Source organism: Fundulus heteroclitus, unplaced genomic scaffold (genome assembly GCF_011125445.2).
Source record: "Fundulus heteroclitus isolate FHET01 unplaced genomic scaffold, MU-UCD_Fhet_4.1 scaffold_206, whole genome shotgun sequence".
Taxonomy (NCBI): Eukaryota; Metazoa; Chordata; class Actinopteri; order Cyprinodontiformes; family Fundulidae; genus Fundulus; species Fundulus heteroclitus.
The window spans coordinates 74,645-94,403 of record NW_023396618.1 but is presented as its reverse complement, the minus strand read 5'-3'; the positions used below and the strand labels follow the sequence as shown (position 1 = coordinate 94,403).

Genomic DNA, 19,759 nt, shown 5'->3' with positions numbered 1-19,759 from the left:
CCCTTTTATCTCTTCTTTCTTTCACCTCTACTCTTTTTTTTTCTCTCTCTCGCTTCTTGTTCTTCCTTTACTCTCCCATTGTAATGTCCATATAATTTGAAATTCTCCCTGCAGGAATCACAATAAAGCTATTTACAAGCATAAATCAAGTGGAGCACTATGGCGAAAGCTGTTCGCTCCACTTGTAAAAGCAAAATCTGTCGAGCTCTATCCGGCATTGAGACATCAATTCCTATTGCCATATTGCTAGACAGGAGACTGGGGGAAAAAAAAAAAAAAAAAAAAAAAAAAAAAAAAAAAAAAATATATATATATATATATATATATATATATATATATATATATATATATATATATATATATATATATATATATATAATTAATATTTTTTATTAGAATGTGATTTTTCTAATATTAGGTAGAGAGATTCAGGTCTACACATCCAAGTCTTTGTGACTTAGTCTCTCCAAAATTGCATCTGCTCCGTGAAGGAATCAGAGCTTTGTTAGACAGTAGTGAATAAACAGCATATATACTGTGTATGTATATATATTAGTGCTGTCAGTTAAACGCGTTATTAACGTCGTTAACGCAAACTTATTTTAACGCGACAATTTTTTTGTCGCCGTTAATCGCGCGTCGCGTCAAAACACACACACCGTTCCCTAATGTTTTTCACCCCGCCACGCTCTCCGGACTGTGTTTCTTTTACCCTCGGCGCTTTCCGTAGTTTCAAGAGTGCTAGAAAACTGTAGCAGAACAGACCCGCGCTGTGCTCACTGTTTCCAACAGTGAGCGCGAAGTTTCTTTTACCCTCGGACACATGCGACTTTGGGCTTCTTTTTTCTAAAAGTGCTTCTAAATTTCATGAGTCACGGGTTGCGTTTTTTTTTTGGGCACGTTTCTGAAAGTGAAATTGTTTATTTGGGCTCTAAAATAAGTGACGAAACAGCGGTTATTATGAGACCTGCCTGCACTGCCCACACTTTGTATCCAGCTGAAATATCCCTCCGCCATAGGAGCCGACGGTAGTAAAGGCAGACAGAGCAACTCTGCACATATTTTCTGCAGTTTACGGAGCAATAACCGGTGATAACTGCTGAAAGTAGATTACATGGTGCAGATCACCATTTTATCAGACATTGGTTCTGAAGATGAGCTTTTACACGTTGTTAAAATTGCAGAAACCCAACCCATAAACCGTACTTTAATGCTTATTAATTTGTTGTCTCTGTATTTGACAAACTAAGGCTGAATTACGTTGCCAAACGAAGGACCTGGAGTTACTAAACAGTTGCTAAACAGTCTCTTTCAGGGTACTAAGCTCCTGCCCAGTTGCAAGCAAAGTGTAAGACTGGAATGACCTGGAAATTTAAAATCTTTTTCCAGGCTTAAACTCTATGAATATGGATATAAACAGCAAGCAAAAATATTGTTGTTGGTGTGAAAGCTCAGAATTAGATGTGTGAGAGAGAGAGAGTGAAGAAATGAACAAAACTTATGACTTTATTGAAATGTACAATTTTTATTAATTTATATGTTTATGCATAATACCATGTCTAGCTTTGTTTAAGAGGCAAAAAAATATATCGGCATGAAAACAGGTATTTATTTACACATTTGTTTACACACTGTGTAAACATCAGGGCGTCATGATTAGTCATTTAGCCATTATAGTCCAGAGTTTAACATTTGGCACCAGGATGTTTTCATTCCAATTCTGAAAAGTGCTTGAAAAATAACATAAAAATATGTTTTGTACAAGCATGTATTTTATTAGTGTCATTTATTGCAAAATTGCACATTAAAATGCCCAAACAGGCTATTACACTTTCAGAAATAAATGGATAAAAAATGCGATTAATCTCGAGTTAACTATCGACATTATGCGATTAATCGCGATTAAAATTTTTAATCGTTTGACAGCACTAATATATATATATATATATATATATATATATATATATATATAGAGAGAGAGAGAGAGGAGAGAGGACGAGAGGAGAGAGGAGAGGAGAGAGAGAGAGAGGAGAGAGAGAGAGAGAGAGAGAGAGAACCTATACCGCGGTTCACCTTTCACTGTCTCCCTGCTTCACGGATTTGCATTGATGAGCCGTTCATTACAGTTCTCAAACGTAATCCATGGTGGGATGTCGGTTTTTAAGAATCTTTTTGCCCAGAAGAAAAAAAGAGCGACAACAACCACTGACAACTATGTTCTTCTCCAGCAAAAAAACACACATGCACCGCGGGCTTCAGAAGAAAAAATACTACAAAGCGGAGTCAGGATGCAGCGGGTCAGTCAGAAGAGCAGTGACATACACGTGAGTCACTATTTGTTCTACTGCACTGTGTATTTCTTTCATAATCATTTCTCATTTTTTCCCATTCTAATCCAGACTCGGGTCGCTGATCTCCACAATTTGAAGCCTTTAGTTCATATTGATTAAAATCATTATTTTACAGCACAGTAGTTGTTTAACAAAAAAAATATTTATTTGTTATTTGTTAAACAAATGCTTGGGCCTGTAAAAAGTTCTTTTTTCACAGAAGTTTTGTTCTTTGGTTTCAATGTAATACAGTACATGTACAAATGTGTTTGTTTATGTAGTAATAGAAAAACTTATAAAAATTTATGAGTGGCTGTGAAACATACATATATCCTGTCAGAATATTCTATTACTATTAACCCCACTGAGATTATTTAAACACACTGAAGCATTTGTTATAGTAGCTACAGTTTTAAGCAAAAAAAAAACGTGTGAAAATTGATTTGATATTCAACGCGTTATAGTTGATTAAAATTTATTCGGCACCTGGTCAACACATTACACTGAGCTGAGCTGTCAACCTCCCCAAGATGGCGGCCCTAAATCCCGTCAGCGGCCATAGACGAAAGCAGTCAATGCGGGGTCTACTCTTATATTATATCTATGGTGTCCACCTTGTCAATCAAAGGCCAGGCGCGTTAGTGATTGGCTGCGAGGAGCGCCAGGCCACACCCCGCTTGCACACAGCAGCATTGAAATGACACCATTGGAACGCCAAGCGCTTGAAATGGAGGCGCTCCAGGACAAACCTTTGCATGTACGCACGTCTGGCAGAGCCAAAAACCGACACGCAGGAATACTCTGAATTAATAATTTTTCAGGGGTGAATCAGTAGGTGAGGTCAAAACACTTGCGTGCGTGAGTGTCTCTCTCGCTCTCTTTCTCTCTCTCTCTCTCTCTCTCGCTCGCTTTTTTTGTAAGGAGTAATTAAAGCAAACATTGAAAATGTATCGGAGTAAAAGTATGCAATTAAGTTTGGAAGTATAGTGAAGTAAAAGTAAAAGTTATCAAAAAAATGTATACTCGAGAAAAGTATAAAGTACTACAAAATATACTTAAGTACAGTAGTGAAGTATTTTTACTCCGTTACTATACAATACTGCTCTCGACTGTGGCAAATAAGGCACGAGCATTATTAATGTTCTTGTTGATGATGTCAGAGAAGAAAGGCTCTTGCATTTTTCAGTTCTAAGTTATAATAATAATACAAAATAATTAAACTTTATTGATCTCACAATGGAGAAATTCTCTTCTGCATCTTAACCCATCCCCTAGGGGAGCAGTGGGCTGCCACTGTGCGGCGCAATCAGGGGTTAAGGGTCTTGCTCAGGGACCCAGAAAGGCAGCTTGTGGGAGTTGAACTCAGAACCTCTGGGACCGAAGCTCTATGCTCTAACCACTAGGCCACCACTCCCCTTTATATCTGTAAAGTCTCTCTTTATAGATGTCGTAGTGAACCTGCAGTCTGTTCTTTCTCCACCTGCGTTCAGCTTTCCGACATTCCCTTTTTTCACCTCTAACTGCTGGAGCATTTCTCCAAGGAGATTTTTTTCTTCCCGGAAAGAGCTTTCACTGTAACTGGAGCAATGATGTCAATGATGTCTGAGACTTTAGAATGAAAGTTATCTACTAGCTCATCTACTGAGTTGCAGCCCAAGCTTAAAGTAGCAGAGTAAGCTTGAATAAAAGTTTCTGTGGCATTGTCCTTAAAGGTGCGTTTTCTTACGATGTCCCTTTGGCTAAATGAGTCACTGGTAATGATACATTCAAAGGTAACAGAAAAGTGATCAGATAGGGCAACATCAGTTACATTGACATTAGAAATCTTTAGACCTTTAGTCATAGCTCTCAACTCTCACGCATTGACCGTGTGACACACGCATTTCACTAACTTCACACGCTCACACGCAACACATGGCATTTCACACGCAAACATGGCATTTCTCAAGCATAAAAATCCCAACGTCCGTCTGGGCTGCGGACGACAAAACTCCGCCTTCTGCTGAGCTGTTTCGGCTTCTTTTACAACTTGTGGCCATCAGTAATTCCTGCTGCAGTTCATGTTAACAGAGCAGCAGGAAGAGTGATCAGAGTTATGAATAATTTTAGTCTTAACAGTGGTGAAAGTGAGCCGGTAAGGTCCTGTATCGCGTACACAGGAGGGGAGGGGAGGGGGCGGAGCTGCTGCGAGATGACCGGTTCATTCAGAACCAGTCATGGCTGCACGCTGGATCATAAAACAGTTCTGCTAACCAGATGCAGTTTAAAACGCCACTTGGTCTGTTTATACGTTTCGTTTTTATTAATTCTGCATTTTTTAACTACATGCACCGTATTTCTGTGCCTCCGCGCTTGCTCCTCTCCCTCCCCTCCTTTCCCTCGGACTCGGAGCAGGTGCTTTCTGGGCGTCAGTGCGCTCTGGGCGCACTGACGAGAGCAATAGAGATTTGTCTGGTCAGTGCGGCGACTGACTGAGAAACCTGTCGCTGTGAAGGGTGATGAGAATGTTATAAACTGTAACAGTCTAGAAGTGCATTGAGCTGAAGAGAGGGAGACATCAGCAGCTGGATCGTGCGTAAAGACGAAGCGTGAACCTCTGTGTGCTTCAGTGTTGCTGCTGAGGGGATCATAAAGGCTTGATGAAACTCAGCCTGATTCACCAATCAGGTTATAGATTTACAATGATAAACAACCCATAGATGAATTTGTAACAGTATAATAATTCGGTCAATAATTAAAATCTACTTAATTTTATTCAGTATTATTTGAACAATTGTGTATTTTTTATGTCTTAATCCATTAACTGAACAATAAAGTATTAATATGTCTCTTTCTCTTTTTAACACAAGTAATACATGTCTACTTCATTGTCTGGTGGGATAAAAATGAGATGGAGTTGACTCCACCGGCTCTTCCAGGGTCCGGTTAGCCCCGCCCCCAAATTAGCATAATCTCACTCCTAACTTTTGATAAAAGTTGAGAGGTCTGCCTTTAGTGATGATCAGGTCTAAAATATGTCTCTGTTTGTGTGTTGGCTGTTTAACATGTTGAGTTAAACCATAGTTTCTAAGTGTGTCACACAGTTCTTTGCTCTCTGTCTTCAGGGTTGTCAACGTGAAAGTTGAAGTCTCCCACAATAATTAAACAGTCATAATCAACACATATCACAGACAGCAGGTCACTAAAAATCATTAAAAAAATTTGGATGTGGACTTAGGAGGCCTGTAAACATTCAGAAACATAGTTCGTACCGTGCTCTTTACCTGGAGAGCCAAATGTTCAAAAGAGTCGAATTTTCCCAAAAACACCTTTTTACACTTTAGTGAATCATTAAACAATGTTGCTACTCCTCCACCTTTCCTTTGCTGTCTGCTCTCACAAAGAAAATTGTAGTTTGGAGGAATCGACTCCATCAGTATAGCTGCTTCACTAAATTCATGCAGCCATGTTTCTGTTAAAAACATTATATCAAGATTATTATCAATAATGAAGTCATTAATTAAAAGGTATTTTCCTGACAGAGATCTAATGTTTAGTAAACCCAGTTTATATGACTTAGTGGTTGATGATTTCTCTGTGACAGGTTGCATCTGACATTTTATGACTTTGAAGTTTTTGTTCCTGTTTGTTATCCTTTTCTTTTTTTATTAATTATGCCACGTATCATCACAGATATTCCATATTCAAGCGGATGCTGGAAACTATCATCAATGTGGCCAAACATTACCTCAGTCTCTTTTTTGTTCTGTAAGTTTGTACACATCCATGATTTCTGAAATGCATTTGAGAGGTTAATTTGCAGAACAACTTTTCCTTTTTAGTGTGATAATAGCAGTGTTGTAGTCAAGTCACTATGCCTCGAGTCCGAGTCCAGGTTCGAGTCTCCAGTGTTCAAGTCCAAGTCATTAAAAAAAAATCCTAGTCGAGTCCGAGTCAAGTCCACTACTCATCCGAGTCAAGTCCGAGTCGAGTCACTTATTGATCCAAGTTCGTTGTAGGAACATGCCGTGACGTGTGATGTATGACATGAAGCAGTAACATTCCATTGCACTAATAATGGCGTTCCGCTAGCGAGTTATTTTTAGAACGTGACGTCATATCACGTACAGGGCAAATATGCGTTTTCCTCCACTCTTTCCCTGTAGTTACCCTTGGTTTTACTCGGTAAAACGACTGCTTTTTCCAAGTCTAAGACGTCTCCTAACCGTGGTTTTTAAACATTGTTGTTATGGAACGTGCAACAGCGACTCGAGGTACGCTGATAGGCGGCATATGAAGGATGTTAATATGTCGGCCGCCCGCCACAGCAGATGCTGTCACGCATTTTCCTCGCCCGTCCACCGGGCGATTCCCACAAACGCGTTCGGCAGTGTTCCACCATGACTCACAACAAATCTGATGCATATCGGTCGATGCAGCGAGGAGATACAGCCGTTGGATAATGATAATGCATTTGGCCACCGGACCGGACTAAATTGTTCGGCGGGCCGGAAAATTTATACCAATTCCTGGACGGTGACTACAAACAGAAAAAAAACGGCCGATGACGCCATGAACGCCGAGCAGGAGAAAAACATCGACTTACCTTCCTATCAACTCGGCCCGTTTTTCCAGTCTTTCCAAGCCCTCGACACTCAATCCATCGTTTGAGCTGAACGTTGGTATGTTGTTCCACAGTTCTACCAGTAAAATGGGCGCCTGGACATCCTTTTGTGAAAGTTTAACAGCTGAAAAGTCGGTCATATCGTTGTATCTGTTGCATGTGTAATGGCTGGTTGCTACGTGCGCTCTCACACTGTTTGCCCTTCCTTAGCAGCAACTGGGGCGTTGCTCATGAGATGGTGACGTCACGTGCGCGGTACGACATTTAGATATTAAAATCATACACCAAATAATATTCTAATCACATATTAAAATTATAGCCTAATGATATAAAAAAAAGTCGAGTCTTTTTCTCAATTTCCGAGTCAGAATGATCTAAATGTGGGATTCCGAGTCCAAGTTCGAGTCATCAGTGCTCAAGTCCAAGTCAAGTCACGAGTCTCTAAATTTAGCTAATGACTCGGACTCGAGTTCGAGTCTCGGACTCGAGTACTACAACACTGCATAATAGTCAGACTGTCTTCTGATGATCCAGAAGATTCTCAGCCGTGCTTGTGGCTGTAAGTGATATTATATAGAGAAAAGGTTGATCCATATTTCGTCGTTGTTTAAATTTAAAGAGTTTCACATGAATAGAGAAGGTACTTTCTCCTTCCCCTTTGCCTGTATCTTTTTCATATTGATTAAGTCAAATTCCACCTTTTGGTAAGATAGAAAATAGGCGCAAATATTTCCAACTGTAGTGAGCCACATGGCGTGTTGAATAAATAGTGCAACAACATTATTGTGTAGGCTTAAAACTTAAATTAATGTTTTTAGTCCTTTTTTATAAGTCTCAACTGTCTGTGTTTCTCTCAGATAGTCAGGGAGGGCATTCAAAGTCTGTGGAGCGGCTGATCAAAAGGCAGATCACCCATGGTGTTCAGCTTTGTTCTGGGGACTGAAAGGAGATTTGGGTTTTCTTTGAGGACAGATCATGGTGTAGTGAGGGGGGAGCAGTTCTCTTAGGTAGGGTGGACCGTTTCCATAGATGCATTGGTGGGTGAGAATGGAGACTTGTGTTCAATCCTAGCAGAAACAGGAAGCCAGTGTAGTCAATGGAGAATAGGAGTGATCTGGTCGTAGTTTCTCATCAGGATCTGTGCTGCACTGTTCTAAACATATTAAGTATATCTACCTGTGGTCAAAACATTCCTGACCACAGATAGATATACTGGTTATGGAGAATGATAGGACTGGATGTTTCATCAATAGAGCACCACCTAGTAGCTTTCACAACACAAACATGTGTAATAAACTGCATTTTATGTAACATTTTACTTGAATAAATAATATTTTATTCCATTATCCTATTAGGTAAAATTGTAAAGTAGTTTGATTTTATTTAATGAATAAAAGTTTGTTATTTTCTACAGGAGGGGAGTTAACTCATCTAATTTTAAAGCCTTGATGTCAGACAACAGTCCGATCCATCAAGGACCTCCTGCAGTCTACCAGCTGAAGCCAAAGAAAGAGATGATAGGAACTCTGACCAGAGTGACGGTTGGTGAAAAAGATCAAACGAAGCTGAATAAAACCATCTTACTGGTTGGTGAAACAGGGACAGGAAAGTCCACTCTGACCAATGCTCTGTTCAACTACGCTGTGGGAGTGAAGTTTAAGGATGAAGTCTGGTTTCAGATTGTAGAAGATGAGAAAAGAAGTGAGACAGAAAGTCAGACATCAGATGTGATCGTGTACGAGATCTTTGGGTTTGAAGATCAAACTCTGCCGTTCTCTCTGACCATCATCGACACACCTGGATATGGAGACACCAGAGGTAAAGAAAAAGATGAGGTGGTCAGTCAAAGATTGCGTCAATTGTTTCAATCAGAAGATGGAGTTCATGAACTTCATGCAGTCGGTCTGGTGATGAAAGCGACTGATAACCGTCTGAGTGACCGTCTGAAGTATATCTATGATTCAGTGATGTCTCTGTTTGGAAAAGACCTGGAGAGAAACATTGTCGCTCTGGTCACACACTCTGATGGAGGAACACCTGAAAATGTTCTTCAGGCTCTGAATGCAGCAGATATTAAATGTTCCAAAGATGAGAATGATCAGCCTGTTCACTTCCTGTTTAATAACCAACAGAAAAAACAGAGAAACACGTCAAAGCGAGATCAGCTCGCTCTGAAGTTGTCCTGGGACTTTACAAATGAAGAAATGGATCGTTTGAGAGACATCCTGAAAAAGATGAAACCTCAGCCACTGAAGGAAACTGTGAAGGTTATGAAAAAACGGGAACAACTAATCGCCTGCATCGAGAACGTGCAGGAAAAAATCAAGGAGACTGAGCTGAAAAAGAAAAAACTTACAGAGTTTACAAAACAGTATGAGGAAAATGAAGAAAAGATGAAGAATAACGAGAATTTCTCCTATTATGAAACTGTGACCTACAAAGACAAAAAAAAAGTCAAGAGTGGATGGCATGGGATCTATAACGAAGGAACCGTCATCTGTAATAACTGTGAGGAGAACTGTCATGTTGGATGCACAAACGCCTGGACTGTAGCAGATTGTAACGTCTTCCAATGGTGTTCCTGCACAGTTTGTACCAACAAGTGCACTTTATCTGCTCATTCTAAAGTAGACTGGAAATATGTGACAAAGACCAAAATGGTTCTGAAGACCAAGGAGGACATGAAGGCAAGATATAATATGTATAAAGAAAAGTGTGAGGAAACATCAGCTCCTTTGGATGTCCTTAAATCTGAAATGACCAGACTGACAACAGAGCTGTCGATGCTACTGGATCAGGCCTGGGGTTTCATTGTCGAACTGGAGCAGATCGCCTTGAAAGCTGACTCAATGATCCCTATTGACGACCTGAGCCTCCTGATTGAGAAGATGAATGAAAAGGGTGATAAAGAAAAGGTCAAAACCCTGGAGAGGCTCAATATCAGAAGAAAATTAGAGACGACGACAATAGCAGAAAATCAGGAAAATGTTTATGGAATGTTAAAGGAAAAAGGTGTTTGATTCAAATCTGTTCATCTGAGTGAAGCATGATATTTGGTTCATAACCAGTTAGCACTCAGAGTGCTAACTGGTTATGAAAGTGAGATGATAATACTGAGAATACTTTTAAGCAATATATTCTGTCATTATTGATTTATTGCTAAACTAAAAGACAGAAAGGGAAAGTTTTTCAAAACCTTTTTCTCTTTTTTCACGTTTTAACATTTTTATACCAAAGGCAGTTTCCTGCCTAATTTGGCAAAAGATTGTAATCTAGGACTCAACACCTCCACCCAGTGACCAAATTACGCTCCTGTAGTGTATATAAAGGCTCCATCTGAATAATCTTATAGAGCAAGGACTCTTTATATAGTGCACATTGACATGGGATGGGGGAAGGTGGAATCGAACCCACAATCTTCCAATTTAAAGACAACTACTCAAGCCACTGTGTTAAATAGTGCTAGAAGAGCCTCTCATTGACAATTTTAACCAATTTTACAAAGTCAAATTTAAAATTTGTGCTATGTATATGGCTTAATCTGATAGTTCAGTGCTTCCAACCATGCCAGATGCCATTCATAAAACAAGCTTGGACCCATTTGGACCATGGCTCTTCTAGAACTTGGAAGTCAAACTATCCTAAAAACAGTCGGTTGGTAACAACATGGAGATAAAAGGTAATAAAGGCTCATTTATATAAAACTTTGACTTCTTTTATATTTACTTTCTTTTTATTGGGATCCAACAAACTTATATTTAGCTTTGACTTAATGTAACTTTAAGATTTACTAACATACAGGAAAATAACTGCTTTTCTTATATTTGAGATTTTAAAACATATTTCCAATACATTATTTTAATGAATCCTTTACATAGATTTTGTTTGTAGTACATTTTTCTGAATTTAGACACAATTTGAAATCTTCTGTGAATTTAACACTTTTTCACAACCAGCGTTTTTAAAAATGTCCCAAAATAAAAAAAATTGGTAACCAAGTTAACATCAATCATGGATCATTGAATCATGAATTCTGTATGTTTGTTTAAAATATTTGAGGAGCTGGAAATGCTTGGACCATTTTTTGTTATTTAATGTTTCAAATTTCATTACATAGGATCATTTTAACAATGTTTAATATATATCAATGAACAAAGGGAAGTACTCAGAGTTGTTTTTTTACCCTATTTTGGATTAAAGTACTCACAGAAAAAGGTTTATATTTTTCTTATATTTTCCTTAATATATTAATTCTTTTGTTTATATTTACCAGTGTAAACATTTTATTTTTATAAAATCAGTGGGAAGCAGAGTTTGGGGCTGAATGATTAGTTGGTGAAAATCTGATTTAATTGCAGACAAATCTTCTTGTGATTTTATGTATTTTTTTCTCAATTCTAAAATCAAAGTGGTGATCTCTAAAACTATCCCAACAGTTATTTTTAATATAATAATCATGATTAATGCTAATTTTGAAGATGTTTTTAATTATCGCAAAACAATTGAGTCAATGCAGTAAAGTGCCTTGAGATGACATGTTCTGAAGTGGTACAACATAAATAAAGTTAATTCAATCCAAATATTGTGTTGATGATTTTGATGCTGGGGGACCTGACAACTAGAAATGGCTGAGCTGACAAAATATATAGGAGGGGAGACAGGAGGAGGTAAAGCAAGTTACACAGGGGATGTGGGGCGACTGTGGCTTGATGTGTTGAGTAGTCGTCTGGCAATCAAAGGGTTGTGTGTTTGATTCCAGCAAGGCACTTAACCCCAATCAGGCCCGAAATCTGGGTGTAGTGATGGACTCAGACCTGAACCTTCAAAAGCATCTAAAGACAATTACAAGGTCAGCTTTCTATCACCTGAAGAACATTTCTAGGATTAAAGGACTAATGACTCAGAAGGATCTGGAAAAACTAATCCATGCGTTTATATTTAGTAGAATTGATTACTGCAACGGTGTTTTCACAGGACTTCCTAAAAAGTGGGTCAGACAGCTGCAGCTGATCCAGAACGCTGCTGCCCGCGTCCTCACTAAGACTAAGAAAGTAGAGCACATAACCCCAGTTCTAAAGTCCTTACACTGGCTCCCTGTATCTCAGAGAATAGACTTTAAAATACTTCTGTTAGTCTATAAATCCTTAAATGGCTTAGCACCTAAATACATCACAGACTTGTTATCAGTGTATCAACCCTCCAGACCACTAAGGTCTTCTGGCTCCAGCCTACTCCACATACCTAGAACCAGAACTAAACATGGAGAAGCAGCATTTAGTTCCTATGCTCCGTTTATCTGGAACAAACTTCCAGAAACCTGTAAAAGTGCGGAAAGCCTGAGTTCTTTTAAATCAAGATTAAAAACACATCTGTTTAAAATTGCCTTTGACTGTTCTAGTTAAACAGTTTTACTGTTTTTAATGTTCTTTTTTGTTACTACATTCTATCCCTACTTGCTTTTATTCTATTTTCTATCTACATTTTATTATTTTGGTATATCTTAATCATGTAAAGCACTTTGTATTGTCTTGTACTGAATTGTGCTATATAAATAAATTTGCCTTGCCTTGCCTTGCCTTGCCAAATTTCCTACTGGTGCATGGGTCTCGGTGTATGGGGAGTGTTGGCCTAGTGGTTAGAGCAGGGCGCTTGCAGTCAGAGAAGGATGCAAGTACCTGGTTTGATCCCCAGCGCCTGCACTCTGGGTCCCTGAGCAAGACCCTTAACCACAGACTGCTCCCCAAGGGTGATGGGTTAAAAGCAGAGAACAAATTTTGCTGTATGTTTCAATGACAATAAAGATGATATTACTACTATTACTATTAGAAGCAGCATTTAGTTCCTATGCTCCACTTATTCAATTCAATTTTATTTATATAGCGCCAGTTCATGAAACATGTCTTCTCAAGGCACTTTACAAAGTCAAAATCAATCAGATTTTAGAGACTGGGTGATAGAATTATTCTTACTATGTCTACATATTTTATGTTATCTACTATTTTCATTGCATTTATCATATATATTTACTCTTTACTACTAAGAAGTTTTAAGGTTTAGATCTCTCTCTTATGGTTGCAGAAGGCCTGCAGAAAGCAGAGAAATATGTTGTGACTATGATAAGTGTTTTTATCAACTCTATTCAGCAATCTGGAGTGCTGCACTGTGTGAACTGCTTGGTTTTATCTCGAAGGTCACAGTTATTTTGCTTATCCCTACCCCTTAGCTTGACAATGGAACCAGGGATTCCTTTTCCTAATAAATAGAGAGGAGGCGACGGATTTGCTTCAGATCGGATTTGGAGATCTGTATTAAGCATCTCCGTTTGATCTCCTTGCAAGATTATTTGAAAACCAACTTCATTGTTGTCTCTCCTTCTTGTGTTGTTAATGAATGTTTTAGGTGTTTGAACCTGACACTGGGTCAGATTATACATATTGGTCAAATATTTCCAATATAAGAGAACCAGTTGATTGCATCAAAGTCTTGATAAGATAAGATAGTCTTTGTTGATCTAACATTGGAGAAATTCACTTGTCACATTGGCTCAATAGTCAGTCAATAGTCAGGAGTGGGAAAGGGTGCATCAATTATATACAGTGAATCAAAAAGAAAATGAGAAAAACATAAGAATATAAAAATAAATACAAAAGAAGTCGATGTCGGAGTAGGCAGATGATGTCGTGTGTACTTTCCGGTTACATACACACATATATATATATATATATACACACATACACACACACACACATATACATATATACACACATATACATATATACCTACATACATACATATATACGTATATATACATACATGCACACATACATATGCCTACATACACATGTACTGACATATATTCACTTGGTGATAGTAGCAGAAGTTCTTCCGGATCATTGCAAAGGTTATAGCACAGTGTATTAAATAGATTAATTGCACATTAGTTATTGCCCGAAGTTGTAACAGTTGTGGTTACAGTTATTGATAGCAGCAGAAGTCACTTCTTTCAGGATTATTGCATGGGTTATCACACAGTGAATTAGATAGATTATTGCACATTGGTTACAGTTACAATGCAGCATTGTATAATCTGATATCAGCAGGAATGAATGACCTGTGGTAACGCTCCTTTTTACAGACAGGGTGTCTAAGCGTAGAGCCACAGGGAGAGTTGTCTGCATTGTCCATGGCTTTGCAGCAATCCCTGATACTGAGCAAGCATGAAGTGACAGTGGGAAGAAAAACTCCCCATTAACGGGAAAGAAAGACCTCCAGCAGAACCAGGCTCAGTATGAACGCTCATCTGCCTCGACCGACTGGGGGTTACAGAAGACAGAGCAGAGACACAACAAGAGAGACAAACAAGCACAGAAGCACACATTGATCCAGTAATCTTTGATCCAGTTTTACATTAGATGGTAATAGCGGGTGAGCCGTCTTCTCTGGATGATGTCACAGTTAACAGAACGCCAGACCAGTTGTACCTACTATGAAGAAAAAAAAGAGAGAGAACAAAAAGTTATAAGCAGAAATGATGACAAGCAATGCATAATTGAAGAACAGTAGAACTCGATAGAGTGAGAAAAATAGATCCTGATGTCCTCCAGTAGCCTAAGCCCATAGAAACCCATCCCCATAGGTGGGTCGGGGCAACATAAGCCACTCTAGTTATAAGCTTTGTCACAAAGTTTTAAGATTAGTCTTAAAAGTAGACTGGGTGCCAGAAGCTGTGTGAATATGCTTATTATTATTATTAATTATAATTTGGTATTATAATTTAAACTAGAAAAATTTCTGAAGAAATTTAGCAAGGCGCCTGCCACTTGGTGCGTACCGTACCGTCAGAAATAGCAACAGGAAGAAACACTGCGAATTTCAGCTTCCTACGGCCTTCACAGCCCCCGCAGCGGCCGTCGAAAGGTGCCATGTTAAGTCAATGGACCTCCTAGGAGCCTCTTGCTAGCAGCGTTGTCATGGAGACTCACTGAAAGCTGCAGCCCTCTCTTTGTCTGTAAAGGCAGAAGAACCCTGGCTAAGCAGAAGTTGATAGAACCTTCCTAAAGCTACTTCTAGTTAGCAACTTGCTAATGGTTAACCGCTAGCATGGTTGTGTTCAGTATCACCGGGTGATGTTACTCTGTTAGTTTGGTTGAAATCCTGTACCTAAAAAGGTAGAAAGTGCCTAAAAAGGGAGAAAATCCTAAAATTCACAAAATCTGTCAAGCAGAAGTTTGTACAGGCTTCCTAGAGCTACTTCCGGTTAGCAACATGCTAACCGTTAGCCGCTAACATGGTTGTGTTTGGTATCACTGGGTGAGTGTACTCTGTTAGTTTGATCCAAATCCTGTACTGGGATGAGCCTCAAATAGGGAGAAAAAACGTTGTTTATAACGTTGCCATGGTAACTGAAAATGGCGGGTGGTACAAAAAAATACTTAATGGGATCAGCACACGTTTTAATATAAACACTGTGGGGATTATAACACAAAATCTTAGTCTCCCACGCCGGGTTTCGATCCCATGACCTCTTGCATGCAAGGCCTGCACTTTCCATCTGAGCTATACTGGAGCACCATATATGGTCATGCATTATTGGTACCATAAGGGGTTTGGTCCCCCATTGAAAAGCATTGGATGTTTGACACCTCATAGCTTGGAGATGCTTTATGCGACGTAGCCCAAATTTCTTGTGGAGCTTTCTCTCTAAAGTAAGAACAGTTTCAGTGAAGCAGAAGTTGGTGAGACCTTCCTAGAGCTACTTCCGGTTAGCAACATGCTAACTGTTAGCCGCTAACATGGTTGTGTTCAGTATGACCAGGTGATTGTACTCTGTCAGTTTGGTCCAAATCCTGTAATGGGATGAGCCTCAAATAGGGGTGCCAATACTTAATGTCACCAAACGTGACCAAAGTTCATGGGTCACATTGGCCTCCTTTAGCAACTCAGCCTCACCACATCTGGGCCTAGAACTCAACATTTGACCAAAATTGTCAGTAGCGCCATTTCCCACAGGTGGGTGGTGCTGTATTGGCCAACTGGGTTGTGTCTGGTTATCATGCCAGGTCCTGTTGGAAGCAAAGGCCCAATAGGAAAGCATGTGAAATCCCAAATGGGACAGAAAACTGACACATGGCTGAAAGTCACATGAAAATTTTAAAATGTTAAGAGGAAGTGACTGTGCGAATTTCAGATTTCTACATTAATCACAGCCGCTGCAGTGAGCGATGAAAGTTGCCATTGTATCTCAATGGTGCGTCTCCCTCTGGCCCTCAGAGTTCCGTCGTCATGGCAACTCACTGACACAGCTGCAGTCTACCGAAGTGCAGAGACTTTGCTCACAATAAGTCCCATTGGATTATAATGGAGAACTTTGCCCCGAACAACGCTTCATATCTCTTGATCCATAAATGGTAGAGACGTAATTTTTTCTGTGTTTAGTTCGTAACGGATAGGGGAAGAAGAAAAGCTATCGTTTTTTGCTGGAAAAAGTTTAATAAAGGCGTAAAAAATTATGATATAAAGGCGATTTTTATGGATTTTCAGAAATCCTCTAAACGCGGTCCCGAACCAATCGCTGTAACTCAAAAAGTATAAGAGATATCAAAATAATTATTTCACCATGAGTATCAGCAGGCTTTTGAGGACCATGAACCTCACTTTTATGTTTGTACAAAAATCGGTGTAGACACAGCGACGATGTAAAAAAGTGGTTGATGTGGGAAAATGCAGCTCCAAAGCGTTTTTAGGATTTTGCACATTCGCTACTCCCGAACAAATTGTTCCTGCGGAAAAACCGTAACAGTTATCCACAAAATTCCTTTTTTGTGAGTGCCAGAAGGGTTGGGACATTCACGTGTGAAAGTCTCAATCCTGTACATAAAACGGTTTAGGAGTAGCGATGATGCGAAAACATGTGATGTTTTGGATTTTTAGACGTCATTTTTCAAAACCGCTCCATAGGAAATGAATGGGGGAGGTTTCGGGTTTGTGTCGGTCTGAGGTGATTTGCGAAAAATCTATAAATGCCACACCAATGAGGGTTACATTTCCCGAATCCTGACAAAAATACCTACGTTTTGATGTATAATTTGTCTACATAGAGTGAAAATTGAGCGAGTAAGGTCAAGTTGTTCGGAGGTTTGAAATCTTTAAAAAAGCTAGAGTGGCCCACTCTAGCGGTTGGAGAATTCCGTCATTGACTTTCATTATAAACGATGATTTCGCTGATTTTTGGACATGAGCTTTGAGGAGTAACTGTGAGGAGACGATAAAAGATATCCACATGCCGTTTTCACTTCTGAGTATTTCACAGATATATCTACACACTGGAAGTTAAACGGTGTTCATAGGTGAAAGCATGGCGACACAGTACAGCTTTGAAAATGGTCATTTTGAGGCTTTTTTGAGGCTTTCTTTCTACCTGACTCCATTGATTATTATGGGTTTTTTGGGGGTTGGTTTTTCGCTAATTTTGTTGCCATGGTAACTCGAAATCCCAATAAAAGTAGTAGCACACTATTCCCGACCAAACCGCACGTTTTGATAACTATATTGTGGGGGTGCACGCTATGGTTCGGGCCGCATTAATCGTGACGGAAGAATAAAAAAGAATATTAATAAAGAGACGCCTTTAGAGGTGAATAGTAATAGGCCCTGCCCATGCATTTGCATTGGGAGGCAGTGCTGTGCTTCGCACAGCACTGCCTCCTCATTGCACATGCAAGGCAGGCGCCTAATAATAAATCATTCAACTCAAAATTCCGCTATAACAAAATATCCGCGAGCGGAGGCGTGCCGAAACAGGCGGCCAGCGCGTCGCGCTGGCCGACGTGCGGGCCCCGCGGGTCCCGGGCCGGGCGAAGGTCGCTTTGGGGATGCCTGCTCCCCTCCCTCCCCTGGCGGGGACGGAGAGGAGGGAGGGGAGGGCGCTCCCTCGTAGCTCTGCTTGAACAGCAGGATGCGCTCACGAAAACCTCACGACGGCCGACTGAATTTCAAACATGTTTGATTTTCACCGACCGTCCGATTTTTTTATGTGAAATTTTCTTCTGGACTTCTTGCTTTATTTCATTGTGCTGTAGCATAATGTGTGTCTGATTTTTGTCCTATGGGACCAATTCTGGACTTCAAGACAGTAAAAGAGAAGTATACAGTTCACTTAAAAATGTCTCTCTCAAGTCTTATTAAAATGTAATATCAGCTTTTCTGGATGCCTAGTAGGTGATCATCAACACTCAGTTGTGTTTTATTCAGAACACCTGCCTGAAAGGTATTAGAAGGTGCGAAACGAGCATAACATAACAGTGTTAAAGCGTCTGCCTGTGGCAAGTTTAGACCCAAAATGGCGCCACTCGCTGAGTTGGCGCAACTTTCATTTAAGGGACTTTAGCAGCAGCTTGTTAGCTTACCTTACCAAACTTTTACCTATCAGTAATCAGCGTGATTTCATTAGGTAAGACTGAGAGCACAATATTAAACGTGTCTTATTGACTATCTTTATTTTCCTTAGTATTTGTAGCAATCATTGCTGTTATATAGATGCTTTGATTGGGACAGTAACATGAAGATCAAAGCTAACATGGAGCAGCTTGTTAGCTTACTTTACCTGTCATTAATCTGATGTAGATGTTATAAAATGATTACTGTAGCTTTGCTATTATAGAAATAAATCTTGTTCACTGAGTGAAAAAAGAGACATTTATCTGCTACATTGTTCCCTTTACTTGATTATGGTGACGTGTTATATATATAATTGCAGTCACTGAATTCAAACGATCTTATTCCATTTGAATCTTTTTGTTCATTCCTAAAAAAAATTACCGTGGGTCTATTGGACAGTACTTGTGTTTGTGTATTATAATGAATTTTCTTCATAATATTATTTGCACTTATATTAATGCACTTTTTTTTAGTTTTTGTGCAAAATACTGTATATTTTAAGTAGAAGCCTGAAATTGTTGTTATTATACTGTATTAGTAATGACATGTGCTGCTGACCTCTTAGTCAGATCAACCTTTAAAAAAGAGATCTTAATCTCAATGGGAGTTTATCTGGTTAAATAAAGGTTTTAAAAAGTATTATAGTTAATCTATTTTTTTCTCCCCTTGTGTCCATCTCTCAGCAGCATCATATCCACCAAGCATGGCTCAATCACAGAGAAACCGCTACTGCAGTGTCCCACAGTGTTCGAACAACAAAAAAAACTTTCCATATCTCAGTTTTCACGACTTCCCGGCTGATGCTGAGACTGGAGCCCGTTGGGTGACGGCAATAAGAAGAGACGAGGGGCCAAATTTGAAAATCCTTCATGGCAGCACTTACGCCTGCAGTCAGCACTTCTCTTCCGAGGACACCTATGTTTCTGCAAGTGGTCTTTAACAAATTAAACTCCATCTTTCTTTCTTAAAGATAATTGAGTTATAAGTTAATTTAGCTTTTCCCAAGATAATTTCAGTGGCTCACCACGTAAAATTTTATTAGAGCTGTCAAAATCAATTTGTTAATGAAAGGAAATTAATCTGAGAAATTAATTAATTTCTGCACATACAAATGGTTTTTAAAAATACTCACCTGTACACTGTGATCGCACACTGTCTCTTTCTCCTGCATTGTTTACATTTCAATTGTTTACTGTTAAATCACTGCTGTAATTTACTGTAATTCTCAAGCTGTATGCAAACGGAATTTCGTTCTGTACGCACTCTGTGCATGCATAATGACAAATAAAGTTGTCTAAATCTGATTTGTCAATGGATGAACCCAGAACCACACACAAGGGACTTAAAATGAAAGTCTTTATTGAAGGTTTGATGGGATGGAAGGTGATGT

General features: G+C 39.3%; 1 protein-coding gene across 1 annotated transcript; it reads left to right on the top strand.

Annotated features, from left to right (window-relative positions):
- The first annotated feature begins 2,233 nt into the window (after positions 1–2,233).
- On the top strand, positions 2,234–10,696 carry LOC105923475. Its single transcript, XM_036129719.1, has 3 exons — positions 2,234–2,324; positions 6,003–6,077; positions 8,348–10,696. Exons 1-3 carry the CDS (start codon positions 2,242–2,244, stop codon positions 9,951–9,953), a joined length of 1,764 nt encoding a protein of 587 aa, XP_035985612.1. The 5' UTR covers positions 2,234–2,241; the 3' UTR covers positions 9,954–10,696.
- The last annotated feature ends 9,063 nt before the right edge of the window (positions 10,697–19,759 follow it).